This window comes from Arvicanthis niloticus, chromosome 19 (assembly GCF_011762505.2).
Source record: "Arvicanthis niloticus isolate mArvNil1 chromosome 19, mArvNil1.pat.X, whole genome shotgun sequence".
NCBI lineage: Eukaryota > Metazoa > Chordata > Mammalia > Rodentia > Muridae > Arvicanthis > Arvicanthis niloticus.
The window spans coordinates 27,977,924-27,998,272 of record NC_047676.1 but is presented as its reverse complement, the minus strand read 5'-3'; the positions used below and the strand labels follow the sequence as shown (position 1 = coordinate 27,998,272).

The following is a 20,349-nucleotide window of genomic DNA, read 5'->3' as shown; positions in this document are numbered from 1 at the left end:
TCAGGCATTAAAAATACAGAAAAATCTTCAGCTTTTTGTTTGTTTGTTTGTTTTTGTTTTTTTTTGTTTTCTTTGGGTTTTTTATTTGTTTTAGCTAAAAGGGAAAGCATTCCTCGTGTCCTTCTAATTTGGTTTATAAAGTCTAGTTTGCTCTTGGCCCTTTCTTCCTACATGGTTTTATCACCTGAGCTATGAGCCAAAACATAGTCTAAGTCAGCATTTTGACTTAGAGCTGTGTTGGTTTCAACTTTTGCTTACAGATTCAAATTGTTCTTCAACAAACGTGGGAACCAAGAACTTTGTTTGTTCTGACACAACTCCACTTGTGGTTTCTAGGTGTTAAAAACTTTTTCCCAATAAGACAAACTCAAAATACATGTAATCAGTGCCCTGGAAATTGTGTAATTTAAAATATTGATGGATATACGTAGGGATAATTTCCAAACCTTTAAACATGCAGGTCTTCACAAAGTTGCATCTACATATCTTTGATGCTGAACACCACTGCATCTAAAGGATTTAGTGTATATCTTGAAATGAGACAAAATGAAGTTTTGAGTTCAGATAATTTACAACAGCTCATTCAAATATGAAGGAATCCCCATCTCTTAGGAGATAGGAGTTAGCGAAAGAGAGATGTTTTGCTGACGGTCTTATTTTTCTTCTGCTTTTCTTAAACAAGGCCTTGCTATATATCCCAGGATGGCCTCAACTCAGGGCAATCCTGCTTCAGTTCTTCTGAGTACTGAAATTATGAATATGATCATGCCTACTTCAAGACTGAAATTTTGGTTCTTAAGAATAACACATCATTAGAGACACTCAAGGAGAAAAGTAGAAGATAATGGAAAGTGGTATCTTTGTCTACAGAGCAGAGAATATGATTTATAACAGCCCCTTTCTGTCATTTTATTTCTATCTGATTGAAGAAGCAATTCCATAATGATTTTAATTTATGTTCTATCTCAAAGTACTTGGCAGGAGTTTTTTAGAATTCAGAGCAGGTCAGCCTAGCCAGAATGGTGAATGATTTGTAATTATCCACAACATTCCCATGAAAGTTGGTCAAGGGAGTGTCCTGCTAAGGACAACTCTAACTGTTCAGGAAAAGGTTCAGCTCTAACATGGAAGATCTATATAGCATTTGACAACAAGCAAGAAAGAAATTAGAGCTGTAATTCTGCCCTTTAGAATGCAGAAGTACATATTTCAATCCATTAAAATAGAATTGGATTGGACTACACTATAGCTAGACAGACTCCCAGCTTGGACAGAAAGTGTCAACAGAAAAAAAAAAAAAAGTCTTTAGAACAAAATGCCTGTCACTGTGATCCCAAATATTTCAAGATTTCAGTAAATAAAGTAACCACAAGGGAAGCATAATTGTGGGATAGCAATTAAAAAAATATTTACTGGGTTAAGACATAGCTTAAAAAACCAAAGGGTACAACAGACCAACCTGACATCATAAGGCAGGAATCAGAGAACAGCTTACTTTAAAAACCTTTTAATTACTTGAGCATGGATAGCATTTGTGTGTGAATTTGATACTCTTCTTACTCAAATTCAGGAAATATTTAATAATTTTTTATCTTTTCCAATTTCAAAGATGTTAATTTGTGAAAAAATTTTAAAGAAGATATCTCTAGAAAAATCTATTGAGAAGGCAGCTCTTTGTCATGCTAGTCTTGCACATGTATCTCTGATACTTAGAAATAGTAAAAGTAGAGAATGTTATATTTTTCTTCAATTTACAGTAGATTCCCTATCAAACCATTAAAATCATACTTACTGTTGTGTTATGAGTAAGGATCATTTATGCTGCTCAGCACCTTACTTGTGTGTGGCACATTTTTGTCTTCTCGTGAAATGGTTTCCCAGTGTATGACTCTCCATACAGCTTCTTCTAATATTATTTGGGTGTATTTTCAGTAATTAGCAAGTCTTAAACCTAGAATTTTTAGGTGACGTTAGTATTCTGGAGATGCTAAGGAGAAAGAAAGCAGAGTGAAGTTGCATCATCTTGGTGACTTCTCAGTCAAGCTAATGACTCCTAGGGATTAGTGGGTACAGGACAACATCTAGCTACAGGTTACTATTTGTCTGGAAGAAAGGGTGGCAAATCAGAGGCTGATTATTCTTAGTTGATGGCCCTCACCGTTTCAACCAAGTAGGCTTTAGATCTTGTCTATGTGATATGGGAAATGTATTTTCTATAGACAATGGGAACACACACACACACACACACACACACACACACACACACAGACAACCATGGCAAATACAGAGACACACACACCGATACATCAATTAATATAATTATATTTGCTAAAGAAGATTAAAATCTTTGAACAAGTAAAAACTCCCTTTAACAAATTATCAGTAGTTGTCTATCTATAATATTGTAATTTAATATCTTTGTCTTTATTTATCCTCAGAACATTCTTTTGCAAAATAATACTAAGAGCAATAATAATAATAATAATAATAATAATAATAATAGCAACAACAAAACAAAAAAATCAGAGAAGAAGAAAGACATAGCAGATGTTTTGATGTCTGGATACCACTGTACTTTCCAATTACCCAAAGAAGTAAACCTTTGAGTGAAATAACGTATTTATTTAGACTCAATAGTTTGCACTGAAACCCTGTCTGTGCCTAATGTAGCACAGAGAAAGCTCAAAAAACTTGTATTTCGTTTTATTCCTGAAGTGGTTAAAAAACATTTCCCTGGACTGTGAAACTAGGACTGTGGTTTTGGAAACGATCTTTGATAGTATCAGAAAATCTTCAAAGCAAAATGCAAGTGTGGCCATATTTTTTTTCTCCTAGTTGATCTGCTATATGTGTATTTTAGGTGTCTCTCTGATTGTGTTCAGATGTGGGTAAGTAGTGAGGAGGAAGAAATAATACTTCTTCACTTTGAGGATTGGAACAAAACCCCTTTCAACTTGTGTATCTAGTAAGGAGGAAGAAATAATACTTCTTAACTCTTGAGGACTGAAAATCAAACATTCAAATTGTGTATGCATCTCATGCACTTTGGTAATCTGTTCTACCTTTCACACCACAATGTGGGGGCAGGTGTGTAGTGCTAGGGATGTGTGCTCTTTCAGAAATGGGTGGGGAAGGCTAGGTGCGAAGAGGGGCTGAAGTAGGTTCTACCAACAGATAGTAGGTTTATGAACTACCGGACACAGAATCAGGTAAGATATAAGGGAGATTTAGTCACTGCAATGGTGCTCATCTTTAAAAGTGACTAATTTGAAGGAGCTCTGCTCATATCATCTTGGTCATTACTAAGATGTCAGTCTTCACTGCCATTGCATTATTTGGTGGAGCGATTGATCTGAGATCTCTCTGTGTGCTAATCAGCTCAGCAAGACTCTTAAAGAAGTGATAATAATGCTATTTTAATAACTTAAGAAAGACAGACCATGTTTTGTTGGTATGAAGCACTATGGTTTTTATCATAAAGTATATATATTTTTGTTCTCTTAAAATTTTATTACTTGAGAATTTAATACACGACTATAATGTGTCTGGATCAAACCTATCCTTCTATTTCTTCTTAAATGCTTCCCCTGCCCCCATCACATTTTCCAACCAACTTAATGTATTCCTTTTTCACTTGCTGTTGACAGCTTGTTCATGGCTCTAGGGCTACATACTGTGACATAGACAGCCTATTGGAGCTGCATTCAATGAAAAAGGATTGTGTTTCCCCAGTTGTCATCAGTTGACAATAAAGCCTCAGGTAGGGATGAGGATGTTGAGAGTTCCTCCCCTAACCCATGCTGGAATGTAGCTGTGTTGATCTTGGGAAGCTCTTGAGCATCTGTTGTTACTGATGTCAGTGAGTGTTTTTTCCAGTGTCAGTATGTGTAAACAGGGTTGTGTGCCCATGTATAATTTTACATCAATACAATAGTAAATGCTATTTTTGAGTATTTGTCTTATATTTTGTGTTTGCCCTTTAATTCTCAATTTGTTCCTTAAATTTTGGATAATTACTTAGTGTGTTTATTACACAGTTATAGATGTGTGTATGTGTCCATGTGTATATGTGTGTGTGTGTGTTTAGTTACGTTTACATGAGTGTGGGTATCCAAGGAGGCCGGAAAACAACGTTAGAGCCCCTGTGCCTGGAGTGAAGCTGATTTTGAGCTGCCTAGTGTACATGCTGAGTAATGAACTCCAGTACTGTGTAAGAGCACATTCTTTTCTTAAAAAATTACTTATTTATTTATTTATTTATTTACATTCCAAATGTGGTTCCACACCCCACTGAGCCATCACTGCAGCTCTCCTCCATATTTTTACATAGAATAAATTTTACATAGAATAATGTTCATATTTTGTATACATAAACAAAAATATATAGGTGATGATAAACTAAGATCAGTAAATGATGGTTCCCTAAGCCTGAGCTTTGTGTATACTCAACAGTGTTCTGTGGAAATTCTCTTAGTACATTAATTAATTCTATAGCCCCTTTCTCTTTTATTAAAACACTACATTGCCCTGTGTTTCAAATATATTACAACTAATTCAATTATTTTTGTAACTGAGCTTTTATTTTCTAGTTATATAATTGTTTTCCAAGTTTTTGGGGTTTTTTTTGAGAGAGAGAGGTGTATCCCTGGCTGGCCTTGAACTTGCAATTTTCTGGCTTCTGCTTCTTGAGTGCTTGAGATAAGGTATAAGCCATCACACACACCTTACTATATGTGCACACCAAAGAATCACAGTTTAAACATATAAAGCATCAATGTTTATATCTACGTTTTTACGCCTTTTCCTACATAGAAATACTAAATACAATTTCTGAGTAGGTTTCAAATCTTCAGTTTTAATAAATTTGTTATTTTATCGTTTTCCTGGTGTTGTTGAGTCTTACTTGCTTCATCCTGTATGGGGGTAAATGAAATGTTCTAAATAGCGTCCCAAGTAGAGTTTCTGGCCTCAACAGGCAGACAAACAGGTTGAAGACAGACTTCTCTGGAACTGGAACCAGAGAGTATGATATCCAGATCAGACCAGAGAGTATGACTCAGATGCACTTAACCCACTGAAATTTCTATTTTCAATCACTTGCCATCAGTTAAGCTGGAGGTGTCGTCATCTACCATCCATCTCTAGAAGAACAGTTGCAGAACACAGCAGTAGGGGTTGGTTCTGTGGTGGAAAGTACCAGAACTGGCAGACAAGAATAGGATCAAAATTTAGCTTTAAACCACATATCTGTGTAACATGAATTCCATGTACACATTTTTCTCCTTCAAGAAGAACTCTACAAATAATTACATTTTCCTTTCAAGACTCCCTGGGAACACAGCCCTCTCACACACTGCTGTCAATGTTGTTAAATCATTGTGCACCCGTCTAAGAGCTGTGGCGCAAGTGGAAGCAGCACTTCCCAGCCCTGCATTTAAGTCTTTTGAGGATATGAGAACGTAGTGATGTCAATGGGGTTTATTTAACAGAGCATAATTGGTAAGGTAGACAGTGAGTCAGCTTCATAGGAAACTTTCAAACTCTTCTACACAGTCCTAGGGTTTGAACTATGACCATGAACCCACCATTAAATGTGTAGTAATGAGACTTCTAGAAAAGTAGAAGCTACTAGGTTGACTTAGGTGCAAGGAGCTGAGCAACTGATTTGAGACACCTTGAATATAGAGGATAAAATTAAATTTGTTGAGAGGGTGACGTTTGCCGACATGAATAAGCATCTCTGCCACTTTGGTTAGTTTTGAAGCCCCTTCACCATAATGTTGGTTTCTAGAAATTGTAGGTTGAGAATCTCTTAGGTTGAAAACTGAAAATGTGACACAGAAGCTAAGGATCAACTCCCTAAACCAACCTCAGGTTGTAGAACTGCCTGTAACTACAGTTTCAATGAGTCCTTAACACCTTCTTTTGACCTCTGTATTGACATGCACACATGTTCAGATAGATACAGACACACACACACGCACACACACACACACGCACACACACACACACACACACACACACACACACTTAAAAATAAATCTTAAAAATGCCCCTTCTTTGCATCAGGAATGCATTGTATATATGATTTCTTCTTTGTTAGCATTTCATAAAGCCTAAGTAAAAACATACAGAAATCTAATTTGGCTCATATGGTTCAATTTCACAAGTCTTTTAAACCTGGTTGTTCCAAATGCCACCACTTTAAGACTGTGAATGGTCTTACTCTTCAAAGCAGATTTCCACATTTCTGTAGCTGTTACATTCACTCACTTTCTCATGAGCCATGGTCACCTAAAAGTGTTACCCAAGTATTTGGGAGCAAGAGGATTATCTTCATCTTTCCAAGGCAAGGCCTGTTGTCATGTCATGAGAGCACCTTCCATTCCTTACTTTTCTTCAGATTTGCCCCTTTCTTCTGGGCACCCTCATTCTTGCTGGTAAAATCTGCTTTTGTTTTCTTTTAGTAGGTACCTGTCTCTGGCATGGGTAGAATGTGTAGAGGGATGGGTAGGAAGTGCATAGTGTTCTTCATGGTGGAGGGAAGGGACTAAGTCTCTCTTCCTTATCTGCCATTCTTTTGTAGAAGCGTCAGATGTTAGGGAAACAACATTTAGCATATGCTTAAGTTTTCTCTTTTATGATTTTTTTTTTGAGATTTTAACACAATTACGTCAATTTCCTTTCTCTTTCCAAACTCTCCCATATACTTCTCCTAGTTCTCCTTAAATTCATGGACTCTTCCATTGGTTGTTGTTACATGCATATATATATAAATGCAATCTGCTCAATCTGAATATCTGTATAATACTTCATACACATACACACACACCATATATATATATATATATATATATATATATATATATATATATATGAGATATGTTAGCAGTTAGCAATGATGAAATACTGGGGATATTGAGACTATTAACATGGAGACCAGTGGTTCTCAACTTACTTAAAATGATGTCCTCTGGAATGTCTGACCATGGGAAAATGACAATATATATATCGTGTGTGTGTGTGTGTGTGTGTGTGTTTCAGGGTTGACTATTTGGTACTGGATAACAAACTGCTGTGATTATCCCATGGAAAACTCTCTCTCTCTCCCATATCTGCATTTCTTAGTTGCCTATAGTTCTTTGTGCCAGATTTCTTTTTCCTGAGACCATGAGTACAAGAAGGTTGTGGCAGAAGACAAATCCAAGTTTAAGAACACAGCGGCTGTTACTCTACCAAGAACCTGATTGCTGGGCTCTGTCTGCTTTATTCTGTCCTCAGGATCCACTTTATATAGGATGTTTTACTCCAGTTTACAAGCTTCTGAGTTCCAGAGTTGTGGTGAGGTTATGTTCCATCTATGTTGGAAAATTCAGGTTAATGACAAACAATAGCTTGTCTAGACTGTGCTGAACCATGGAACATTTATGGGCTTCATGACTAAATATCATCTTCTCATTTCTTAGTGACATTCTAGGAACAGAAAGCTAAAAACAAAACCATCCTTGGCTTCACTTTGGCCACTTCCTCCTACTGTCTTTGGAGTTGAAAATAGAACTCAGAGCCATCTTGAACGAGAAGAAGCAACAGTTACCGTGTCACAGGCATATGGAGGAAGAAGAACCATCTTCATTTTCAGTTTCAGTAATCTCCATGTGAAGCTCAACTCTAAGAGTCTTTTTGGTGTGGGAGGCTTAAGGCTGGGTTGGGAAAAAGGTTGAGAACAAGCAGACAGCAGGAGAACAAAGGGAAGTCTACTCACCTGTGATCCACAAAGCATGGTAATGAAGGTTTTCAGAAAATGCATTTTAATTTTGCAAGTCTTATTTTACTTTGCAAAGAACAAAAGGCCATAAAGGTGTCTGAAAACAAGGTGATTACTTGCTATGGGGTAGAAGGAGGTCACACTTTTGACCATGCTTTTTAGCTTCTAAGAATTTCTGCAAGACAAAGGGAATTCTTTATGGTGTGAGACTGCAGCTTATTTGGAAATATCTTCCAGCTATCGTTTCCAGATCAACAGTCTGCTCAGAATTAATATCTAAATAGTTATTTATTGCCATTTTGACTCCCTTATGCTATTTCTCATCATAGAAAGAGGGCTGGCTGCAAAAATCTGAGCTGACTTTTCCATTTTAATTTATTCTTGTGGTTAAAATTGATGGGTAGGTAAAAGTAAGTGCATTGCTGAATATCCTTCTTTTGCTGCCCAACTTGCAGGCAATTGTGTGATGCATCAAGAGATTGTGAAGTTTGTTTATGTGCTTATTCTCATAGCCTGTCCTGTTTTACCACGTCCAGGTTTCTTCAAGGCTTAGCCTCATCCCACGCAAGAGGTAAAGCTCAACCTCATCCCACGCAAGAGATTCAACATCTCTCTTCTACTATTCTGTGTCTAGCATGGGTGGCGGGTGCAGGCAATGAGGAAGCAGGCTGTAGGAAGGGTTTTAGCTCTATCATTGATCTAACTGTACATCCCTAGACTTCCTGGGTTCAAATGCCTTGCAGCTGCAGACTAGTTAGGCATCATTTGTGGAAGACAAGTTAATTATGTTCTTTCTTTATATATGCTGTATTAGTGTGGATCAAGTCTGATATTCCTGCATACATGCAACCAGTCAAGAGGAGCTAGAGTGTACTAGTTAATCTGCTGAGCTCTGCCTCTGCCAGGGTGCTACAGTACACTGATGAAAGAGACAATCTTTAAAAATTCAGACTCCCAGAGAATGACTCATAAAGGGGCACAGGGAACGGGAGGGGTTAACAGTGATGGAACATTGAGAATATTAACATGGAAACCAGTGGCTCTCAACTTACTTAAAATGATGTCCTCTGGAAACTCTGACCATGGGAAATGACAATCTATAAGTCATATAAAAGTCTCACACACTGTATTTATTTGTTTTATACAATGTTGGACCACATAGTATTATAAAACATTCAAATTAATTGTTAACATTTAAAACTCAAGGGACTTTGCAAAATGTTCTGAATTTATTTTCAGCTTACATTTGGAAGTTGCCAGTTAATGTGTGCTCTAGCCCTTGCCATGCCCTGTGACCTCCCTAGCTAACCTGGTGCTATAACCCTTGTCATGTCACGTGACCTCCCTAGATAATCTTGAGCATGAAGTTAATTGCTATTTATCATAAGGCTTGCTCTCCATTTCCATTTAAAAGAGCTTTGCCTTGTGCTCCTTAAAAAATGGAAACATTAGAAGAAAAGATTAGGAAAACACTTGAAAATTTATTTTGGGGGGAGTTATAATTATAATATTTCTCCCTTTCCTTCCTCCCTCCAAACTCTCCTATATATTCCTCCCACTTTCCTTCAAATTCATGACCTCAGTTTTCATTAATTGTTATTCCATGCACATATGTAGACATATATGTGTATATATATATGTGTATGTATATGATGTATATGTATATGTATATGTATATGTAGCCTGCTCAGTTTAAATAATGTCACTCGTATGCATGTTTCCAGGGCTGACTATTTGGCCATTGGACAGTCAATTGGTGTTCTCATCCCTGGGGAAGAACAACTCTCCTGCTCCCACTCTTTCTTAGTCGCCTATAGTTCTCTGGGAAGGGTTGAGCTTTTACCTGCCCACTCTGTCATGTCCATTGGTGTTATCCTTGTTCATCTCACTTTGGGGAGGCTATGTTGGTGAGACTTTATGGGTATAAGAAATCACATTTTAACATTTCTGGCCTGTTGCATATTTTAAAGAAGGCTACACAGAAATCTGCAGTTTTTCAGCCCATGCTCCATGTAATAGGAGAAATCAGAGAAAATTTTTCTACTGCATGTGCCTTCATTTGACCATTAGATCAATCTTAGACGCATAAAAGAAACCTAACAAATTATGACCCCTTTGTGGCAGAGGCTTTGCTTGGGAAGTATCGTCTCAGAACTCAGCTCTTCAGAGGTTTATAGTCTAAAATGTTTATCAGGGCAAAGGAATTAGACTCTATGCTCCTATGATTTCAGGTTCCGTAGGAAAATATACGAAGTGATTTATAAAGAAAAGAAGTTGGTGGTTCAGTCTCTAGGTCACCAACTTTTCTCTATAAATCACTTTGTGGATGTGTCTAATCTGTAGAGACCTGATGCACAAGGGTGGGGGGATATGAAGGCTGCCCTCTCAGAGGCAAAGGGGAGGGGGATGGGGAAGGAATTCTAAGATGTAAATAAATAAATGAATTTTTAAATGGTAAAGATGTTTACTTGATTCACAGTTCTAAAGGTTAAAAATTCAAAAACACAGGACTAGAACAGGCATACAGTGGAGACTGAGAACAAATTTCTTCCTGGATAAAAAGCCTAGATTCTTGCTAATTATTCCTGTCTTGCCTCCTTTCTGAGGATAGTAAAATACACATCTTATAAGTGCCTACAGGCCAACAATAAGTGAGTGAATCTGTTTCAAAAATAATATATATATATATATATATATATATATATATATATATATATATTACATGATAGCTACTTCTCCTACCTCTTTAAGAAAATGTCATATATTACAACCATGCTCATCACCTTGGAGGAAGTTGCCTGCTTAAAATATAACAGTGGCCTAGTCTTACATGCCATTTTAAAGGAAGTTTCAAAGCCGTGCTCCTGGCAGAATGGAGGATCAAACTCTCAAAGGCAGAAATTCAGAAGAAAAATGTAAGGAGTCCGTGTAGCATCAGGAAGCTACATGACACCTGCAATCTATGGCGGGGAGCATGTCAGCAAAGACTTTAATTTGCAGGGACTTTGGTACGAAATGGGCTCAGACAGTGAAAGTGGAGGGGGAGAAGAGTAAGCTCTCCGCCTCCAGAGTACATGGTGAAGTCTGCCGTATACTAGAAGGATGTTGTGGTTTCTGCCTGGTTTGTGGGGGCATAGCAAGGTGAGGATGTTGAAGAGATGGTGAACAGCATAGCTGTCTCCCTGTGGTTAGGCTGAAGTTAGCAAAGATACAGAAAGTGTTTGAGCTAAATGCTCAGGGCACATCTTTGAGCCCCCTGTTCCCCTTTGGGGCTTTGAACTGCAGCCACAAGTCTGGGTCGGCATCTCTTTCCAGATTTGTTTTGAAGCGAGCTTGAAAACAAAATTTACTTTGTACTTATGCTTAGAATCTTAGAGCAAATCTGCTTGTAGCCTTGCTTACTGTCTGGCTCAACAGGATGCCCAGAGACGCCTCTGTGTATCAAGGCTTTGTTGTGGAATTGACATGAAAACTTTTGGGAGTGGATGGGAGTTGCACCTGCAGGCAACCTGATTTTTTGGTATTAGGTCAAATCTCGTGAAATGTGGAAAGAGGTGGAATGAATTGCAAAGGGTGTCAAGAAAGAGTCGCAGCAGCTTTGTTTAGAAAGGAGACAAGCAGGAGAAAGTAAAGTTGATGGAGGCTTCATAGCCGGCTTGATTAGGATAACACCAGGCTCAAGATCCTAAAAGGAACTGACTAGAACAGACTATGGATCTCACTAGCTTTCCTAAATCCTTGCTTTCTAGTAATATACACTCTAACTTTGTTCTCTGTGTAAATTTAGTATAAGCACAGCATGAGGTCAGGGGGAAATACCCCACCCCCTGGCAAGTTAGCTTCCATCTTCTAGAATTGTGTTGATGGGAGATGTCTTTTGTTCATTAAGTTATTTCACGTTTATTAAGTGTAGAAGCCAGAAGCTACCTTGGGTGAAGCTGCTTAGGTATTGAGTGTAAGAAAAACATAACTAAAATTGAAACCAGATTCTGAATAATATTCCTGGAGATTTGGAAATTAAATTGGAGGGTAAGGCAAAGGCTTTCTAAACAAAGATATGACAGGACACTTTAAGATGATTTCAGAAAAATGGTGCTGTCTGTACTTAGAGGATGAACTGGGGGAGAATAAGGGATCCATGAGAAGATGATCAAAAGAACAGGGACAACTTAGGAGAGATATTTCCAGAGTCTAGAAGGATGATTCCCAGTGCCTTTGAGACAGGAGTGACCATTGTGAGGGTTAGCTATAGCATAGCAATAGTGAGTAAGATTTGCATATGAACGAGGAGGCAGAGCTCTCATTGAAGTTTTGCATAAGGGAGGAGAGGAGAGTCTGGGACATTTCCATTACTACAGGACAGGCAGTCAGGAGAACTTTAGAGGTGGTTGGGGCCATGGTCATCTAGGCAAGTGTTCAACACCTGCACCCAGTTTACATTCACTGTAATCTTCCCAAAGAGAACATCACACCTGGGCAGAGGAACAGCTTAATGGCACTCTTTTAGCTCTCAAGAAAGGGTTATTTAAGCACTGGTCAAAGAATACTAGAGGAAGAACAGATCCATCCTCGGTGAAGATGATGTCCAAATGGCCCATTAGGTAGGGTAGAGAATAGCTAAGAAGAGAGCTGAGACAATGACTTTAGAGATGGAATTTCAGAAGAGTCAAGGCAATGGTGAAGTTCTAGATATATGTTCTCACTCATTCCTGATAGCTGGTACCTGCCCAATCGGAGCACATCTATACTTCTAGCATGAGAGGCTTTTATCACTCACCACATCAGCGAGAGTGGCTTATCCTTAGGGAACACAGGAAAGCTCCTTCATCTGAACAGCTTGTGTGCTTTACACCTTTGTTTCTTGTTAGCGCTTGTCATCACAGCGTGACCCACATATCCTCCTTCTCATCAAATCGCATTGCTACTTGATTATAGTTTACATTCTCTCTAAATCTGAAGTTTCTCTTTTCAAAGCTAAGGACTTCTGGGTTTCCTTAAAGATATACTGTGGTTCTTTTTGAACAGATAACGTGTAACTATAATAGTTATAATATAGTGTCAATATATAAGTACACAGGACATAAAATATGCAAATAGAGTATGTATACAAAATGCATACATGCAACATATGACTTATATAGCTAATAAACTAAAATTATATGTAATATATATTCCATTTATCTGTGTTTATAGCAGATGAATATGGAGAAATATGTGGCTATGAACTGTATAGACAGCTGCTACTGAGATTTTGCCACTGTAGATCACAGAAAAATTAGTGTAGCCCTTTTTCTGCTGTTAAATTGTTATTAGTATTCCATACACATGGGCTTCCTAAGAATAACCTAACACATTATGTTAGGTTAGATTTAGTTTTGAATAAAGTACTACTAAGCTACACTTCCTTCACCCTGTGCTTGTGCAGTTGGTGTTTTATACACAAACAGAAAATGAGATAAGTGTGTGACTTTGGGGTTGAAAAACTGGTTTCTAGTTTCTGTCTATATGTATAGCTTTGTACCTTTGGGCAGTTACATAATCCTACATATTACAGTCACTGACAATCTTATGAATTATTGAGAATTAAATGAGATAAAGAACTCTGTTTTTATTTGTTGGAATGATTTTAAGGCAGGGTTTCTAGCTGGCTGTCCTAAAACTCAGTCTGTAGACCATGCTGACCTTGAACTCAGAGATATGTCTGCTCTGCCTTCTGAATGCTGGGGTTAAAAATATAGAGATAAAGAACGATTAACATATTCTTGGCCCATAGTGAAACATTATAGTATTATCTAATATTGGCTATTGTTGTATACTATTAATAGCTCTATCTTGTTAGGTATAACTCATTTTTTTTTCGGGGAACTACTTGGTCTTTTTCTGTTATTAAAAATCATTTACTTCAAACCTCTTCCAGCATTGTAGCACGCATAATTATAATTAACATGGACCTGATGTCTCTCTGAATGTTTACATTGATGCTGGATCATAGCAGTAGGTAAGACATATATGGACAATATATCATACAACTTAAGGTTCACAAAATATAGTAACTGATGCTTAACTCATGAGAAGAACTTTGCATCTTTGCTAAATTTACTATAGTATTTGCAAGTTCACTTCTCATTGTATTATACCTATACATGTTTACCTATATTCAGTATATCCGTTGGAACAGGGTATCATGAATAATTGTGCAAAATGCCTCACTGATGTCCAAATACTCTCTATCTAAGGAAGACTTGCGCAGTAACACAACTTCAGGTCTGGAGATTCATATAGTTAAGGAATCCTGGGTCCTTAAAGATGGCAAGCAATGGAGTATGAATTACTGACGGTTATAGAAAATCAGAGATGGCGAACAACTACTTATCCATAGATCAGAGTAACAGGTAAATATGTGGCTATAATAACAGAGTTGTCTGTGATGTAAGAAGAAGGAAAATAAACTAATTGAAATGATTAGTTAAATGAGAGAAGTGAAAGTAGAAAGATAATTTTAAGAACAAGAGACTGATTATCAGTATGAATGTAGAAAAGTATCTACAGACATAGTTTTTACTCACTGAGGTAACAAGAAGGCTACATAGCTTAAATGGCTAAAATCCAGGTACCAACCAAAGAAGAAATTGAGAATCTAAGCAATAAAGGGTAGTTTCCTTTAAATAATAGGAGGATGTTGATAAATATTTAAGCAGAAAAAGTAAACATTGTTGACAAGCATTAGTGGGAAAAATAATTACCATTCCAGAAGCTGTCAATAACAGACAGACAAGAGAGGCTGGGGAGATAGCTCCATTGGTTCAGTGATTGTAATTAGGAGCACCAAAACCATGTAAAAACTGCTCGCTCTCTTCTCTCTCCCCCTCCCTCTCCCCTCCCCCTCCCCCTCCCCCTCTCCCTTCTCCTCCTCCCTCATCCCTCCTCCCTCTCCCCTTCCCCCTCCTTCCCTCCCTCCCCCTCCCCTCTCCCCCTCCCCCTCCCTCCCCCTCCCCTCTCCCCCTTCCCCTCCCCCTCCCCCTCCCCCTCCCCCTCCCCCTCCCCCTCTCTCTCCATTCCTTCTCTCTCTGGTGCACATTTGTGATTCTAGCACTGTAGATTAGAAAGGGGCAGATGTCTGGGTACAGTAGACAGTCAGCAGGATAGTTTATCCTGCTTGACAAGTTCCCAGACAGTGAGAGCCCCTGTCTAGATGGTCAGTGTAGACAGCTCCTGAGAAATAGCACCAAAAGTTATTTTCTCCACACATATGAATACGCACCCAAATACAAACAAATACCAAGGAATAATATAAAATATTTGTAAAATAAACATAAAAACTAAGATGTAATTAAAACATTCCTTGAAAGTTGCCAAAAGCCACTCAAGAAAAGAAAAAAACTAAACTTAATGATCTCGTAGCTATTAAATTATTTCACAACTAAAAGTTTTTAAATGTTTAAAACATTAGGTCAGGTGACTTTGCTAGAAGTTACAGCAACTATTTAAGGAAGAAAATATAATTCTATAAAGCTTCTTCATAAAAAAGTAACTATGTATCAACTTATGTCACAACCTATAAATAATCTGATATAATAACTATATATTTTAGGAAAAATGAAACTGCATAGCTACATCTGTCTTGAATGTAGATTTTAACATTCTCAATACAATGTTAGTGACACAGTTCATCTGTCCCCTAACTGAAAAAATGTATAAAGAAAATGTGGTTCATTTACACAATGGACTACTACTTAGCTATTAAGAATGAGGACATCCTGAGTTTTGCAGGCAAATGGATGGAACTAGAAGATATCATCCTGAGTGAGGTAACCTAGACCCAAAAGGACATGCATAGTGTGTACTCACTTATAAGTGGATATTAGCCATAAAGTACAGGATACCCATGGTACAATCTATAGATCCAAAGAAGTCAAATAACAAGGAGAACCCAAGGGAGGATGCTTGAATCTCACTCAGAAGAGGAAGCAAAACAGTTATCAGATGTGGAATGGAGGGAGGAAAATGGGTGAGAAAGAGGATAAGGAGGGGAAAGGGCAGGGTGGGGAAGATCAAGTGTAGGGAGATCTGGAGAGGGCCAAGGGAGTGAACAAAAATCCATGGTGGAATGCAGGGGGTGCTTCTCTTGGATATGACAGAGACCTGGCATGGGGAGGCTCCAGGGGGCCTATGAGGGTGATTCTAGTTGAGACTCCTAGCAGTGGAGGATATGGACAGTGAAGTAGCTAGGCATGACTCCCAGTTAAGGGATGAGCATATCAAACCACCCACAAAACCTTTGACCCTAAATTTGTCCTGCCTACAAGAAATGCAGAGACAAAGATGGAACAGAGTCTTAGGGAATGCCCAACTAATGACTGGCTCAACTTGAGACCCATGGCATGGGCAAGAAAAATGCATGACACGATTAAATGATACTCTTTTATGCTTGCAGACAGAAGCCTAGCATAACAGTCCTCTGAGAGGCTCCCCTAGCAGCTGACTTAAGCAGACACAGAGACCTACCAGCAAACATTAGATGGAGGTTGGGGAGTCTGTGGAAGAGTTGGCGAAAAAGTGGAGGGAGCTGGAGAGGACAGGGATTTCATAAGAAAACCAACAGAGTCAAATAACCTGGACCCTTGGGGGAATCCTAGAGATTGGACTTCTAACCAAAGAGCATACATGGGCTGAATCTAGGGCCCCCAAACATGTGTAGCAGATGTGCAGCTTAGTCTTCTTGTGGGTCTCCCAACAACTGGAGAGGGGGCTGTCCCAGACTCTGTTGTCTACCAGTAGATCTTATTCCCCTAACTGGGCTGCCTTGCCTGGCCTCAGTGGGAGATGATGTATCTAGTTCTGTAGTGACTTGATGTGCCAAGGTGAGCTGATACCCAGGGGAACCTCCCCTTTCTCCGAAGAAAATAGAAGGGGAGTTTGGGGAGAAGGGCTGTAGAGGCAGTACTGGGGAGAGGGACAGCTGCATATAAAGTGATTAAATAAACTACCAGTAAAAAAAAAGAGGTGGTGCTGATAACATTAAAAAATTCAAATCATGTAGGGACTCCAATGAGAACTTTACTAAAGAAGTGTAAACAATAGTCTAGCAGCAATACGAATAGATGAGATGAAGGCTATAGGAGTCATACCATGATTATCATGTTCCAATGAAAATTAAGGTGAAAATCTTGGGTGATGCTGAGGAGAGGGTGGACTTTGGAGTTTGAGGATGGAAAGAGTGTTCTGATGTGTCCAGTGCTGTGTCAGAGTAAATGACCTCGCAACAACTATCACAATCAGGTGGAGATAACAACTCCTTGTTGCAAGCCTCCTAAGAACAGTTGCCTGGATAGCTGTTCTAAGGTCTGATTCTTTATTGAAGAGGAAGGAATTGCTCCTTGAAGGAAGTGAACACAGTTAGATGTGAGGACCTGTAAGCTTTCACAAAACCTGTAAATTTCATGAATGTGGAAGACACATCCAGAAATTGGCTATGCATAGATGAATTATTCCTACGACCCTCGCAAACACATGCCTTATGAGAAGACTAGAGTAGGACCCACTGAGAAATTGTCAGAGTGAACAGCCACAGGAGCGAACCAAGGAGGCCAGCATTGCAGCTCAGCAACTCAGGAACGTCGTTGCTCATTTTTTTATGACATTTCCTTTAGATGATGATCATGATCATTGAATTTAGTTTCTGGGTAATCACATAAACAGTGCAGCTGTCTATGGGGGGGGGCAAATTTTGCATTCTGTTAGACAGGAGTACAAATGTTAAAAAGCGTGATGGTCAAGCAACTCAGTGATGAACCTTTCTTCTTGGCTACTAGGATGACCGTTCAAGGTTTACAATTTATGAAGCATGAACTGTAACACGGAAGGAACATTCTCCTCTAATATGGAGTTTCAGTGGGATTTTGAACATATTTTTCTAATGTAAATAACTCCCATAGGGAGACTTCATGGCTTACTTTGAGCATATTGTTTCTGGTAATTTCTATTCCCAGGATCACTTAAAAAATCATCTTCAAGTATTTGAGATCTCTTTCCTTTCTCTCTCTCTCTCTCTCTCTCTCTCTCTCTCTCTCTCTCTCTCTCTCTCTCTCTCTCTCTCTCTCCTCTCTCTCTCTCTGTGTCTTTCTCTGTCTCCCTCTCTCCCCTAAGGGTTTTATGGCTAAAATTTTCTCTGACTTGAGATTTCTTTTACAGAGTTTCTCATCAACTGAGAAGGAGTCACACGTACACCCATTCCAATGATGCACACAAGGAATGCCATGGTCAATTTGGTTATGAAGATTTATTCAACAAAATAAAAAAATAGCCTTCACTTCTTTTCATCTGTAAGTCTTGAGGGTGACCTTTCTCCATCACTGCCTTGTGCATGCTCACTCCTTTGAAGAATCATTTTAATGTCCTAAAAGAGAAAAATCAAAGAGAAGTTACAAATTATAATAAGGAATTTATGAATGATGGGCATCTTAGATATGGCAGTTATTAAACAGTTAGTTGTTTTTTTCATTTACTCTTTTCTTGTGTTTCCTCTGAGAAAAACATTTCCAACTTAGTGTGAATTCCATTCTGAACCCCCGGTTCTTTCCTTGTAACAATAGCTAAGGGTTTTAGAAATTCTCCTTTCTACTCCTGTAATAAAGTTGTCATGTTAAGTAATGTTTATAAAAGCAATTACTAAACTCTGTCATATAGTGCATAAACCAAATGATTATTTTTCTATAAACTAATAAGACAGTATTCACACTCTATTAAAGAAAAATATAATGTCAAGTTAATCACATCTCTACAGAAATTTAAATGTAAAAATTTTGAGCAGTAGATTCTTCTTCTCCTGGGAGTTCCCCATTTCTTCATTTTTTTTTAACTGTCAGAGATGGTAATGATATAAAACTTTAATTTCTTAAATCATAGATTTTTTTCAACATACATGTTAACTTACATACGTAGAATGAACATTATACACAAAACACAAAATTGCTTAGTGGTAATGTTAATTTTTAGTTCCCCCTCCCCAATATTTAAGAAAATGCTTTAAGGATGTAAATTTCTTTGCTCTAGAGATGAGTTGCAGAACTTTCAGCTTGTGGTCACCTTACACGTGAAGACACAGGCTATTTCACTCTCTAACTTGATGGTTTACATATGTGTCACTCGGTCAGTCCCTGCCAGGGATGACACTGACCCCATTTCTTCAAAACATTGACCTCCTTAAAGGCAGAGGTCAACCTTGAGTGGAAAAGAACAGTGGCTTCCATAGATTTCTAGGTCCCACTTGCTGCAGTCTTAGAGGATGGGCATTTATGTTGGTAGACCTTAGTTAATCTGAGAGCTAAGGCATTCATTCTGTGGTTGTCTGGTACTGTGCAGCATGGGCAATGTGACATGCATGCTCTAGATACATGCCAACCAGCATTGACTAAATTCAAGATGAAGTAGGGGGCTGTAGTCAGCAGACTGGAGAGAGGACTGAGAGCATCAGATGCTTGGCACAGTCACGATTTGTCACAGGAAATTGACTTTGTTCTTGGTTATGATGTTCTCACTAATTTTGTAACATTTACCCAAATCATTTTCTTAATGATTTAAAAATAGTTTAGGATGTACTTTCTCTGTACAAGGTCTAGAGGAGTAGAAATTAAGTATATGATATAACTTCAAATCTGTTAAAAAAAAAATCCAGCACCAAATCTGGAGTTTCCAGTTGTATTCACCTCTGACTCTTCCTGGGACTTGAGTTTAACACTTGGACACTGTGGCTGTCTGCCAGGGAAAACTTTGTCTTCATCCAGAGAGATGAGAACCGAGCTATCTGTCTGCCCATCCATCTGTTACCCTGCATGCTTCATCTCACTTGCAAGTGTGTCTTTGGTTCTGAGACTTCTGTATCTACCTCAGTATCAGTATCAACAGTGGTATCTGCTTTTTATCTACCAGGAACTAAACTCAGTGTTTTGTGCTTCTTCCCTCGTTTCATCCATACAAAAGCCCCATGAGGAAGGCCTGACAGTTATCTCCATGTTACAGTTGTGGGAGCTGTGAAATCATAGCACACGTTTCCCAGCACCACACATTTCCAAGAATCTAGGATTTACTTTCATAAGCACAGAGCCCATCCACCTCAAGACAGGAGTAGAACTAAGTTGTGTTGTTACCATTACATGTAATCCATTTCTTTTCAAGTATGTATTTTTCAATGCTGTGGCTTGTACACACAGGCCTTGTGAGCACGGAACCCTTAAGCAGCAACCTTTATTTTCCCACTGTTTATAATAGCAAACAACTTCTTAACCTTGAAAAACCACACTCTAGCTTTGGCTCTACTTATCTTGAACGATCTTCAAATAACATCACTGTGGTTAAGGTTTGTTTAAAAATGTGATCTGTTTACTTGTATATGGATACCTGGAGTAAAAATTAACAGTACAAGTATGAGAAGCCCCCACCAAGTCTGCATTGTTTATTATCTTTCTACTTTCATTCTTCTTCCTTCCTTCCTTCCCTTCTTCCTTCTTTCTTTCTTTCTTTCTTTCTTTCTTTCTTTCTTTCTTTCTTCTTTCCTCCTCCTCCTCCTCCTCCCCCTTCTCCTCCTC

At 38.4% G+C, this 20,349-nt stretch overlaps 1 protein-coding gene across 11 annotated transcripts in view; it reads right to left on the bottom strand.

Moving 5' to 3' along the window:
• Positions 1 to 18,025: 18,025 nt before the first annotated feature.
• The window catches only part of Spef2 (sperm flagellar 2), a 156,923-nt gene continuing 154,599 nt past the window's right edge, over positions 18,026 to 20,349 (bottom strand). For all 11 annotated transcript variants that reach the window (XM_076916088.1, XM_076916095.1, XM_076916096.1 and 8 more), the window contains one exon: positions 18,026 to 18,161. In XM_076916088.1, the coding sequence (XP_076772203.1) occupies positions 18,072 to 18,161 (90 nt within the window). In that variant the 3' untranslated portion in view covers positions 18,026 to 18,071. The remainder of the gene's footprint in view (positions 18,162 to 20,349) is intronic.